The sequence below is a fragment of the Perca fluviatilis genome, chromosome 8 (assembly GCF_010015445.1).
Source record: "Perca fluviatilis chromosome 8, GENO_Pfluv_1.0, whole genome shotgun sequence".
Lineage (NCBI taxonomy): Eukaryota > Metazoa > Chordata > Actinopteri > Perciformes > Percidae > Perca > Perca fluviatilis.
The window spans coordinates 25,229,282-25,242,752 of record NC_053119.1 but is presented as its reverse complement, the minus strand read 5'-3'; the positions used below and the strand labels follow the sequence as shown (position 1 = coordinate 25,242,752).

Genomic DNA, 13,471 nt, shown 5'->3' with positions numbered 1-13,471 from the left:
CAGATTCACACTTCCTACACCGCAGATATAAGTCACTTCCTGTTTTAGCTGTTGCCATAGTGAAACTTGTAAATAATAGCAATAACAGCAAAGAAACAACCCATGTCATTTTGTATTTGGTTCACAGTTACGTTTGTGATGACGAGAAGTGATGTATAGTTCAATCTAATAAGGTAGAGCTGAAAATAAAACAGTGAAATTCTGACAGATAATATGATAAATGGAGTCTAAGAGACCGAAATAAACAGAGAATGACCAGAAAGACACTGAAGACAAATGATTATCCAGCCTTCCTTCATTTCGTTTCCCTTTCGGAACAATGTCATAGTTTCTCTCTCTGGAGAAACAACATTGAGACAAACTGCAAAGATTATCCAACCCTTTAATGAATAGTTGGGTGAATGTGTAACATTTGCAGGAGTAGTACAGTCAACACTTGAGCATGGCGGTACGCACAAAACCCTCAATCATTTTCAATGTATAGAGGTAAAATAAATGTGTCCACCTTAGTTGAACTCATCACGTTTTAAGGGCTTGTGTGAACATGAACGTTACCTAGTGACTAAGAAAGTAATATGTTTCATTTAAGTGTCAAGTGGCTTTGAAAGAGGATGTAAAAAAGACAAGATGATTAAAGCCGGGCGACCTCTAGCTCACCCAGTAAGAGCGTGCGCCCCATGTAGGCTGCGGCCCTTTGCTGCGTGTCATCCCCCATCTCTTTCCCACCTTTCCTGTCTATCCACTGTCACTATGAAATAAAGGGAAAGCCCCCCCCCTCGTCCCCCATCACAAAAAAAGATTAAGGCCTATTTGTAATCAAACAGTTAACCTAGGTTTCAGGGTTATTATGTGGCTATCTATGCTGTGTGACGTTTAGGGCTGCTCTTTCTTAGTCGATTAGTCGACTAATCGGTCGTTTTGGTCTTAGTCAACTTAGATTTCTTTAGTCGATTAGTCATGTTTGATGCTTTTTTCATGCTGAATGACTTATTTCCAAGAAACGTACGAGCACGTCTCTGGTAAACACAAGAATTAAAGTGGTGCTTTTGCATGACTCTTTGCGGAGAAACTCAGATTTACAGATCTGTCGATTAAATCAACTAATCGATTAGTCCATACAATTGAATGAGTGTTAGTCGACTAAGAATTTCTTTAATCGAGCACAGCCCTAGTGACGTTACAGCAGCACAAAAAAAGAAAAACACAGGAGGTGAACAGCTGTGTACTGGGCATGAGTGAAGCCTAAATTAAACATCAGACTGCTGAGTCAGCCAATACGTATCCAGCAAAAAAAGAAAAAATATTCCATGATTCAGTGAGGACACACATATGCTCTCCCCAGACTCCCTTGTGGTTGGGAATCCTTGTGGTAATGGCCGACTAATGGCACCTCTTCAGCATTCCTGTTAGGTAACGTGCCTTTTTCCGCCGAACAGTGCAGTCACTGGATTGCGACTAGATGAGATTTGCAACATGTCCATATACGTACAAAGCAGCGAGAGGAAATCCATCATTCACTGACTAAACATCCAGTGAATATGAGCGTTTGCACAGATGTGCTGTTATGAGGAGAACTACACGGTGTGCAGTTATATATGTGTAAAATATCAGCTGGCGACAAAGACAGCATTTAGTTTCCACACATTTTAATCTTCTCCGCCTAAGGAAGAACATGTGATCTCTTCGGATTTATTAAATTAGATGTTTCAGACAACTTCCTGTTAACTGGAACTACTGAGAGGCAATTACAAGTCTATATGTTGCTGCCTGTGCTTGGGAGGGGAAAGAGGTTGTCAGGAGTGTGTCCTTGTTGTGTATCTTTGGCCGATAGATGAGCCATGCCTCACCCTGCAGTGTCTGAGGCTGAATGAGCTCTCCCGGCGTCACAGAGGCATGACTGGACTGCTTCAAAAGGCCTGGCTTTGTGCAACAACAACAAAGCAAGGGCCCCGCTTGTGTTTGGGTGCTGGGACAGCAGAGCGGGCGTGTTTGGACAGTGAGTGTCATGGAGTACTGTATAGCCAGGTGGAATGTCTTGTGTCATCCTGGCCGGACTCTCAGTTAGCATGGTGATGATAAATCACAGTAATCTCAGTTTCTGGTTAATGTACATTTGTTGCCTTTCAGAGAACTAAAACAGGATGCCGTAAATTGAGTGGAAAAAGAGGCCTCTAAGAAATTACATCAAGGTCTAAATACGGTATAACTCAGACAGAAGAAGGAATTGGAAGTACGACGTGTTAATTTTACATCAGGCCTTGCGAGCAAAGTCTGCATCCAAGTTAAAAGATGACTGAATAGAGAAGTGCTTGTAGTAAGGGAAAACTATGAGACCAGAGGAAATCCTGTCAACAATGGTTGAACAAACTTGAGCGTGAGATAATGTGGATGAGAGCAAGCCTCTCGCCAACGCTGGTAATCATTCACAAAGCCTATTCACACAGGGAAATATGTGTCTGTGTGTGTGGGAGACCAAAAAATAGACAGGGAGGGACTCCTGAGAGGCAAAACAGACTAAATGGGTCATTATTGGAGGATACAACCATCAAGATCCTTTTATAAGTGGGGAAATTATTCATCATTGATCCTTATAATGTCCTCAACAACACTACCTTCCGTAAGAAGCCAAATAAGTCCATTACAAATCCATTTGATTTCATTTGAAAGCTTTATGACTGTTAATACATAAATAGTTTAAAGCTTTGATGGTGCACTGGAGGATTGGGAAGGGATGGATGGAGACTTAGGAAAGTGGTGGGGTTGCAGACTGGGGGGGGGCTGCACCACACCCCCCAACCTGTGTTATTCTTTGTCAATCAAAGAGCTTTCAGCCCCTCATTGGATGTGTAGTCGAAACCCTTCAAACACTTTGGACCGACCCATTCCTCAAGCGATGTATCTTAAGGACATCCAAATATCAGCACAACAGAAGAGCACACTCACCCACATTGGTCTCCATAGCAACTGCCTCCATCTCTCTGAACCATGCTGCGTGTCCATGAGTCTGACCTACACAGCAGCGCGAGCCCCCGCACTATCTTCGAGACCCCGCACACAGTTCATCAAAACCTCAGCAGGCACAAATCTGATTCCTTCTGCCTGGTGGCTCTCTTATCCAGCTGTTACACATAGCGAGATTGCTGGACAGAGATTGGCAGGCGCCAGTAAATGTCAGACTGACAGGAAAGCCAAGGAAATGTCAGAATCTGTTTTGCTGCATTCGCAGTGCTGATATTTGGAAGGACATTGTTCAACTGCTCTGCCTAACGGTCCCAGCACTTGTCAAGCTGATAGCAAAATTTGATATAGCAGGGAGGTCTAATAAAGTAACATGATTTCACCATCCTGACAAACAGTACCAACCAAGGGCATATTACAACAGAAAAAGGATGATGGTCTGAAGGATATTGAATACCAATGACACAAGGATGCTTTGTCCTAGCACAAACATCTCATTACACGAGGTTGTACAGTAGCACAAGACCATGAGACAACAAATTAACATTTCTATGAAAAAATACACGTGGTTATCACTAGGGCTGTGACACCAGTGGCAGCTGACAGAAGTTTTTCTTTGCTGTAAACGTGGGCAGAAAAGCTGTTTACATATGTTTCAGCACCAGTTGTAACTAACCGGGAAAGGTAGACTACTTTGAAAATTTGGGCCGACAATGTGGGCTGTGTTCAAACTTAGGATTTAAAGTGAACAACTAACTTAAAAACGAAATGCTTAACAATAAAAATGAATGCAATAGATGAATTAAAACTCCTCAATTAGCATTAGCATGCTTTCTCAAGCTACATCCCACATGGTGACAGCTCACGTTAGCTAGCACAATGTAGTAAAAGGTGTTTACAAGTTATAAACTGTTTTTTTGCATTAGGCTAGTATCTCTGAAATATCATATCAAATATATTCACCCCAGTAACATAGCCTAATCAAGACTGACAGTAGTGTTGGCAGTATGTGATGGGAGAAGGCACTGTGCATGCAGAGGATTGTAATTTTACCCTGAATTCCTATTTAATAGGATGCTGGCAAATTATCCGTCCATGCATGGAAGAGTGCTGCTGTTTCAATGAAATGGGCATATTTTCTAACAAAAACATGTCATAAAACCTGGTATTATTGAAATTACATTGAAAGTTACAAAGAAGGGGGGGTTGGTGATCGCGCGTTTACTTCCCCTGCCAGGAACCAAGACACCGCTTGATTACATTAGACTCGAGCAGTTGCACGGTTACATTCGGTCTTTATATACTATTTATACACTCATACTGACCGACACTAGACTCACACTGGCCACGGTTACATTCGGTAGTCTGGTGGGCGGTTTCCTCGTGACAGCCTAACTACCATGTAGCAACATTCACTTCTAACATTTAACTTAACATATCTACCAAGATAACATTACGTGTATTTATATGTAATATAATACTTTCCACTTGGTAATGTAGCCTAAGAATTTCCATGAACACAATTCTAAGATGCACGAGAGAGAAAGGCTTCTGGGATCGGTTGATAACTCAAACTTGCCGAGAACCTAGACACCCGTTTGATTACATAGACTCATGCATTAGACACAGTTACCGTCTCGTTCAGTAGCCTGGTGCGCGGTCTCCTCGTGACAGCCTACCTACCATGCAACGAACATTTAACTTAACTACCAAGATAACATGACGTGTATTTGTATGTGATATCCATCGATAATGTAGCCTATGAATTTCTATGTACACAATCATCTAAGATGCATGAGAAATAAAGGCTTCTGGGATCGGTTGATAACTCAAACTTGCCGAGAACCTAGACACCCGTTTGAATATAGACTCATGCAGTACCCTCGGTTACGGTCCTTACGGTCTCGTTCAGTAGCCTGGTGCGCGGTCTCCTCGTGACAGCCTACCTACCACGTAGTAACATTCACTTCTCTAACTACCAAGATAACATGACATGTATTGGTATGTGATGTACTTCCCCATCGATAATGTGTGAATTGCCATGAACACAATCATCTAAGATGCACCAGAAACAAGGCTTGGTTAATAACTCAAACTTGCCGAGAACCAAGACATTGCTTGATTACATTTGAGCGGTTGCACGGTTACATTCGGTGTCGTTCAGTAGCCTGGTGCGCGTTCTCCTCAGGTAGCCCATTTCCTGATTGATTCTACCGCCACTCCAGTGTAGGCGCTAATGAGCTAGATTACTACACACACACAGTAGCAGAAGAATACCAGCTACACACAACGGCACGAATGAGGTAAAAAAACAGGAGCGAGTCGGTTCATTGACGTATGGCACTCGATTCTCCCGGTTCAGTGACATGACTCGTGTTAATTAACCGGCTCTTCGGTCAGTTCGTCAACACTAGCTGTGAGAAGACATTCAGGGCCCTATTTTAACGATCTGAAACGCAAGTATCAAACGTGAAATGCAAGATTGGGCCCTTAAAGTGAGAGTTTAATGGACCCGTTTGAAAATAATCTTGCCCATTTAGGTTTTAAAGAGCTCCACCGACTTTGAAGGCATGTTACGACCACTTCCCAACATGCTAGCTTAATGTGGTTGACACAATAGGTTGACACCTACTTGTTCGACTGGATGTGCAGTTTCAGCCGATACCGGAATCTCTGCTGTGGCTCAACAACTGATCTGGCGGAAGCTTGTCAAACAGTACCGATTTCTTTTAAATTTACAGTATACTTGCATTTTAATCAAATCTTTGCAAATCAATCAGTTTTGTAAATTAGAGACTCTTCCTTCATTATATCCTTTCAGCCTCAGCCAGATTACCCCTTTCTTCCAGGTAACTCCGCCTTATTGAATAAAATAATTTATTAATACTTGGTGAGTCGTGCACATAATCCAACCTGCGAGTATTTATCTGTGTGCACAACTTCACCAGCTGCTGATAAGAGATAGATAGATCAATGTGAGAGCAGGTCAAATGCAGAAATTGAAACCACTGCCTAGGATGGCCAAACCAATGTGTGAGCTACCATCATGAAAGAAAAAAACATGGTAAAATAGCAGGAATCGAACACAAATGTGTGTTTTGGCTATTATTAACACTCTTACGCTGTTATGCCAAATTAGTTGACTTTACTAGAAATAGAAGTTTTTACACAAGGTGACACTTAACAGGTCAAGTTGTATTAACACAGGACGGTAAGTTGATGCAGTAGACAAATCAAGATTACATTAGTAGTCATTACTAAAAATATTAAGTAAAAAGGAATTTTTTTTTTCATGTCATGTTTTCTAAAATTAGCATGTTAAGTTATGGCTTTAGTGCGTAACTTTTATAATAATGAACGTCCGTTACATTCAAGCCATTGCCAAATGAGTTGCTAGAAAGCTAATTAAGACTATCAGCACCGATAAACTTTCTCTGTATTTCTCATTGTGGCTATGTTCAGAAACTGGTGTCGTCCGGCAACTTTCGTGCGCAAAAAATCTAGTGATTATACCTCTTCTGAAGAGTCCATCGTGTCCACTTTGGCTACTAGCAACTGTTTTGTGAATTTCTCACTATAGCTTTAAACATGCAAAGAAACATTACAAATATAAAACATTAGGCTAAATATCAATACTAAAGAAATAATTTCCTTATATGATTATTGTTATTCCCTTTATGTCAGCATGGTTTTAGGAAAAACGTATTTGACACATTTGTCCCAAGACTGTAAACAATACACATACAACATCTTCACCTTCCACTGTGTTGTCCAGCATTGGCAGTTTCACACCGAAGACAGAGTTACTTGTTTCCAGTCTGTGTGTATGACTCTGAGGGCCCTATCTTGCACTCAGCGCAAATGCCTTTGTACACCGACGCATTTATCATTCCTATTTTGCACCCAATGCACATCGGACTTTTCCCTCCACAGACGCACGTTGGTAAATTAGGGAATGAACTTGCGCTCCCGGGGGCGGTTCAGCGAAAAGAGGAGGCATGTTCAAACGCAAATGTTACCTGGTGCTATTTTGCAGTTTCAGAAAACAATTCCGCCACTGACCAGGAAAAACCTGGTCTAAAGTCAGTGGCGCTAGTCTAAAGTCAGTGGCGCGTTATTCAGATGCTATTTTAGGGGCGCATGTTTGGCCATAATTTAGCGTGTGCACAACACGCATACACTTTGCTTCTCTCATCTACACGGACGCAGCAGATCACATTTTTGAAAACCATACATAATTACAAGGAAAAATATTACTGAAAATGCGCTTCAGGTGTTTGGATAGATCAGGAGGCACTTTACAGTACAATCCTCAAAAAGTTGCAGCATTCTTTGTGGCTTGTTGTGTTTTACACAACATTTCCATGAATCATGGATGTGTTGATGACATAAATTAGGAAATATTAGAGGACTTAAAGAGACGTGATGTTGAACTATGGCGGGATTGGACACTCCGGCGGGATCTGGTCCGGGAGTGGCAATGCGCGATGCGCTCCTGGTGGAGCGGGGGGACGGAGATGGAGTGGGGGGAGGAGGAAAGGACACAACAGGAGCAGGTGGTGCGTTTGGAGGCCCACGCTCCATGGCTGCAGCAATCCTCTCCAGACTTGAGGAGATGCGCCCGAGAGGCCGCAGCAACATCGCCACCCGGCCAAGACGCGCATTTATTACTTTGCCGCTTCTCGGACAGCTCCCGCTGGCGTGTGCCAGGTAAATCCGCCGTTATAATAGCAATCCGCCATGGAACAAGCGCGCCTGCTCTTAAAGGGAATGTGAGATGACGCTCTGATTGGTTTATTGCACGTTACGCCCAAACCACACCTAGCTACTTCAGACCAACCCATTTTAGTCTTGCGTCGGGCACAAGAGTCATTTATCCCGCCGGTATAATAGCAGCAGCGCCTGAGATCCGCCCACAAACCTACTTGCGTTTCACGTTTGATACTTGTGTTTCAGATCGTTAAAATAGGGCCCTAAGAATCTAAATGAGCTTTATCTGGCTTTAGTGAGAGTCATTTATCAGCTAACTATAGACTAGGTAAGTTAGGTTCAGAGTTCTGCATGAAGTGACAATAATAATGATTTAAATAGTGAAAATATGTAAATGTTATTATCACCTTTTTTCCCTTCCCTGTTTCAGCATACTGTGGTAGCCTACCTAGAAGTTTTGGCATTGTAGAAATTGGATGTGACTAAATACTGATCTAAGATCTGTGATTATATGACCTCATAGTAACCATTTTCAATGTGGTGACAGCATTACATAGTTACTATTTAAACTTGACAATACTGTAAAAATAATCTATTGTGAGCTAAGCAGTTCTGGTCTAGGAATTTTCAAGCACTTAGATGGGCTGGGTTTTGGGGTGAATTAAACCAATCTTTATCTATTCTTCCCCAAAGATATTGTATTTTTATATTTTTATTTATTATGAATTTGTTTATACCGCATTATGTTTAAATTTGATTCATTTAATATTCGCAAAATACCAATTAATTTGTAATACCACCTCACCTGTAGTAATGGCCCTGCTCTGCATCAAAGTATATTTTCTCAGAATTGTTGGTGTCTTTCTAGTTACATAACAGTGTTTCCTCTAGGATTTTTTTTGGCAGTGGGGGCAGATCTGTCGGAACCCCCCCCCGCCGCCAAATGTTTTACGTATTAAATGGAACTGACTCTTCACAAACAAATATATTTATTCACCTCTATTCACACACAATGAGGCATATTTTCATTTCGTTTGGATTGAACTGTATTTTTGAGAAACTGTAGGTCTACAAAATGAATTTTACAAGAAATTCTTCATAGGGAAACCAAAACCAAAACCCAAAGTAGGATATAGTATGAAACCATTCATAATGAAACTAATTGCATATTTGCCTCAGTGGGAAAGTTGGCAGCCTTGCTGTGTGCATTTGATTTTTCTTGGCTTTTGGAAAAATAACTCCAAGGCTCGTTTATAGGGGAATTCAGAAAGAGGTGGCCCATTAATGCTGAGTAACATACATGCTGCTAGATGGTCCCCCTGTGTTCTGTTCCTTAACACTAGAACGGCCAGGACGGTCATTTTGACCGTTTTGAAATTTATATGTGTAGCCTGATAACTTTGCTAAATAAAAAAATACAATCCTGCTGGTACCTGACTTTTCCTAAAAGAGACTATTTTCATTTAAAAGTTTTTAGGCTATATACATTACAGAAAAGGCAAAGAAAATATAATCACTTTTACCTATTTTGGCCATCCACGGTGATATTGACTGCTCGGATTTTCGCGGCTTTTTGCGTGGTTGAAGATGCATCTTGGTTGCTTAGTAATAATCATAGTCTCTGTCAGAGAAACATAACTAGCGGTCTCGAGTAACAAGTGTGGGCATCACCGATGGGCCGAAGGCAAAGCCAGAGTCGGTAACGTAGGCTGCTACGGCGTGGACTCTGTTCTGAATCAGAACAAAAGCACCGGGCGCTCACTCTGTGAAAGGCGCGGTACACGTAGATGGCCGGTAGCTGTCTACGTGTTCATATAACTTTATACATCCTACAACTGGCTGGAATCATTGCACACATCCTCTCCAAGGAGTGCACCAGCTGTAAAATGTCCCGGAGGAAGTTCATGCAGCAACTGGCAGAGGAGCTGAGAGCGGAGTTGGATGAAAGTCGTTATGGATGAAAAAAAGGGCAGCGGCGCACGGTCCGAGCAGCGCTGCGCACCACAGCAGACACCAGTTATTTGGCTGTGAATTATGTTGAATGAATTTCCCCCAATATGTTTCGGGACATGAATGTATGAAATAATCACGGTTTAGCCTACTATGCCATGATATAATATCAACAGCCACGTGCAATTTAGCTAGCAGGTGCGTTTCCCCTACCATGATGGTCCAAAATGATGTTAACATGCACAGTTAGTAAAGTAGAATAATAAGTACAGTTTTAAAAAATTCCATTAAAAGGGTGCCAGGCACCCCTAAAGCTGAGATCCTAGAATCGCCCCTGGTTGTACGGCAATTGTGATTGAAGCTTAAAAATGTTAAAGAGCACTGTTTTTCATCCTCTCCTCACTTTTCATTTGAGTGTAGCTTCCATCACCGTGGTAACTAGCACTGTGGAAGGTGTATGTGTGTGTCTGCAAATGGCTAGGAGAACAGAGGGTGTACTGTAGAAAACAGCTGGGCTGTGCCAATTGCCTCTTCCCGCCCCTATGTACCCTGCCTGTATGTGTCCCTCTTCAACGCAGAATTTACTATTTTTATCTGATTCCACAGCAACCACCGGACAAAATGTCCTTGGTCTACAGTCATTAAAAAGTGGTACAGTATTACAGTACTAAGAGTTGCAGTAAAAGCAGAATAGTAAAGGAAAATGCAGCTCCTGGAGTTACTATCAGACAGCAATTCTCACTACAGCCCTGGCCGTAACAGCATAAAATATGAATGCAGTTCCTGTACCTCTTTTCTTTCATTACTACCAGCGTAATCTCACTTTAGGTCATTTATATTCTGCATTTAAAATGTAGAAAAGCCATCTTGTTAATCAGCAGCTCATAAAGGAGGGCCATTAATTCAAAAGGGTCTTTAAAGGCGCTGACACACCAACCCGATAATCGGCCGTCGGACAGTCTGGCGAGGTCAGTGACTCGAGTCTGTTCGGTGTGTTCCGTGCCGTCGTCCGTTGGAGGAGCTGTCGGCCTTCATTTTGGCCATCTGACTTGCTGGGTCGGAGGGCGGGCAGTCGGAGTGCTAACCCGGAAATGACGAGCGGGATGAGTGACGATATTTATCCATCCATCTTCGTCCGCTTATCCGGTGTCGGGTCGCGGTGACGATATTTATATTTTAAAATATTTTAATAGAATACTTATTGTAAAAGAACCTTAGTAGAACATTAACATCTACGTGTGTGTGGGTGTGTGTGTTTCTGTGTGTGCATGCATGTGTGTGCGAACATTGGTGGTTCACATGCACAAGTGGCAACATGACAACATGAACTGTGTGTGTGTGTGTGTGTGTGTGAGAGTGGGTGTACCTGTGTGTGTGTGTTTGCATGCATGTGTGTGCGAACATTGGTGGTTCACATGCACAAGTGGCAACATGACAACATTAACTGTGTGCGAGTGAGTGTGTGTACATGTGTATGTGTCTGTCTGTGGGTGTGTGTGTTTATGTGTGCATGCATGTGTGTGCGAACATTGGTGGTTCACATGCACAAGTAACAACATGACAACATGAAGTATGTGTGTGTGTGAGTGGGTGTGTATTTGTGTCGGTTTGTGTGTGCCTGTGCGAACATTCGTGGTTCACACGCACAAATGGCAAATTGCAGTCATGGTGCAGTGTCCCTTGCAAATGGAAGCTTTGTGAATGGGTACACAAGCACAGGAAAGTTGTAGGAGTGTGTGTATGGAGATGTCTTTTATCTCCTGGATGAAAATCATACTCTTTCCCATTCATTTCCAATGGCGGTCATTTTTGACGGTAAACAAAAGAAGTTTGACAAAGTTGAATAAATCACTCAAAATTCAAAGAAAGTAGTCACAATGAATCTTATGTGTTCAAATGCCTTTTGTGAAGGATATCATAAGGTCTTGAGGCAATCTGGTGAAAAATGCCATATTTATGGTACAGGGAATATGTAAAGCGGTCATTTTTGACCGGAACAGTGTTAGAAGGTTAAGAGTAAGGTCTTTGCCTTGTCAAACTGCATTGACTACACTCATTCTCATTGTAGATGCTGCCCTTGTAGCAGTGTGTGTGATGTGTAAAATGGAAATCTAAGCTGGGGACTCAAGAAAGTCAGAGCTCACAACTTTCCCCATTTCGGCAGCTTCTTTCTTACAAATACTAAACCCTGTTCATGCATATGTAGGATAAGCTCTGCACGTCTGGTGCTGATACATAAACAGCTGTTCTGCTCACGCTTAAAGCAAAGATAAACATCTGCAAGCAGAGACTGACCTGTATACTAAGCCCAGCAAATTCTCCTAATTGGCTTCTATGAAATACTTATTATGTAATCTCTTTAGATTCTAATTAAATAGAAACAGACGCACACGTCTGTGGTTTTCCTGCTAGGTGTGTACATGAGGGTGGGGAAAAACATGTTCTAATGAAGCGCACAGACATTTCAAGGTTGAACAATGTGTTTTATTGGCATCTAAGGAAACCAAAACCTAAGTGCTTGGATTTATTTTATATACACATGGACTTGGAAGATTAGTTTTCAGGGACGTCACATTTGCTTTAAATAAGTGTTTAAATAATGTGTGTCAACAAAGAATTTCGCAAAAACAGGAAATGGTTCATGCAGGTTTACCCAGATCGAAAACCGCACTGCCACTCCTGCTAAGCGATAAATATCTTCTTCTTTTTGCAGTACTACTTGCATGTCTATTTATAGTGACACTGAGTAGACGCACTGGGATTGAAACAAGCTTGAAGTAAGTAAAGTGGAGTAACCACACTATATATATATATATATATATATATATATATATATATATATATATATATATATATATATATATATATATATATATATATATATATATATACACACACACACACACACACACAGGTGTGACAGAACCACCACCTCTTTACTGTCTTAATATTTGGCACCACTGCTAGAATCCTCTACCACTCCAGCAGAAGCCCAGTTTAACTCCTCCATCACAAAGCCTGGTGTTTTTCTATCAGAAGCAAGCACCAATCACAAGTTTATACTACACAAGCCTACTTTGTAATCCTTAATCCAAGCACGGACAGAGAAAAACCTTTTTAGGAGCTCTCTGCTTGTGAAAGCACGAGACAGGCTTTGTCATGCAGGTGTTTGTCCTTTCAATCCCTTTCATTCAGCTATCTCACTTTGTTTTATCAGGCTAGGGCCATGCGTTGCGGTTTTTCTAGGTTGCCGCGGAATTTATCTAGAAATCGTGAGGCTAATTCGTCATCCACTAGTCGCCCGTCACTGGACAGTGTAACCGTCATCAGTTGATGGGTGCGCAGGGTCTGGTCATCCTCGCACAGTCGCAGCTCAGACCTGGAGGTCCCGACGGCGAGGATGCACGCCTGAGGAGGGTTGATCACAGCGCTGAAGCCACTGATACCGAACATCCCCAGGTTAGATATACTGCCAGTGAGAGGAAAGGAGAAGGGAGGGAGGGAGGAAAGGGATAGGAAGAGTACACATATTGCATCATTAGTCAAGCTCAGCAGGGGACAAAATGCATAAAAATCAACTAAGCAGGCATAATGGTGGCTCTAAATGATTGGCGATTGGCTGTGAACATCTTATTTTACAAAATGGAACACTGATCTGTAAAGATTAATACAGCAGCAGCACCGGCCTCCAAAACCCTCCTTTAATGTTGTGTATGGTGAGCAAGACTGACCCGAGGGCAGTTTGCTGTTTGCCTTAATGAGAATCCTAGCTCAGGGGGATGGAAAAATGAATAGAGGAAGGGCGTACACATATATCCTCAGGAGGACAAAGAGGGCTGCATCTCCATTGGAA

General features: G+C 42.0%; 1 protein-coding gene across 1 annotated transcript in view; it reads right to left on the bottom strand.

The window, feature by feature from the left end:
* Window positions 1-12,492: 12,492 nt before the first annotated feature.
* pdhx (pyruvate dehydrogenase complex component X) overlaps window positions 12,493-13,471 on the bottom strand; it is a 39,516-nt gene continuing 38,537 nt past the window's right edge. The window contains exon 11 of the mRNA XM_039808889.1: window positions 12,493-13,087. Coding sequence (XP_039664823.1) covers window positions 12,832-13,087 — 256 coding nt within the window. The 3' untranslated portion in view covers window positions 12,493-12,831. The remainder of the gene's footprint in view (window positions 13,088-13,471) is intronic.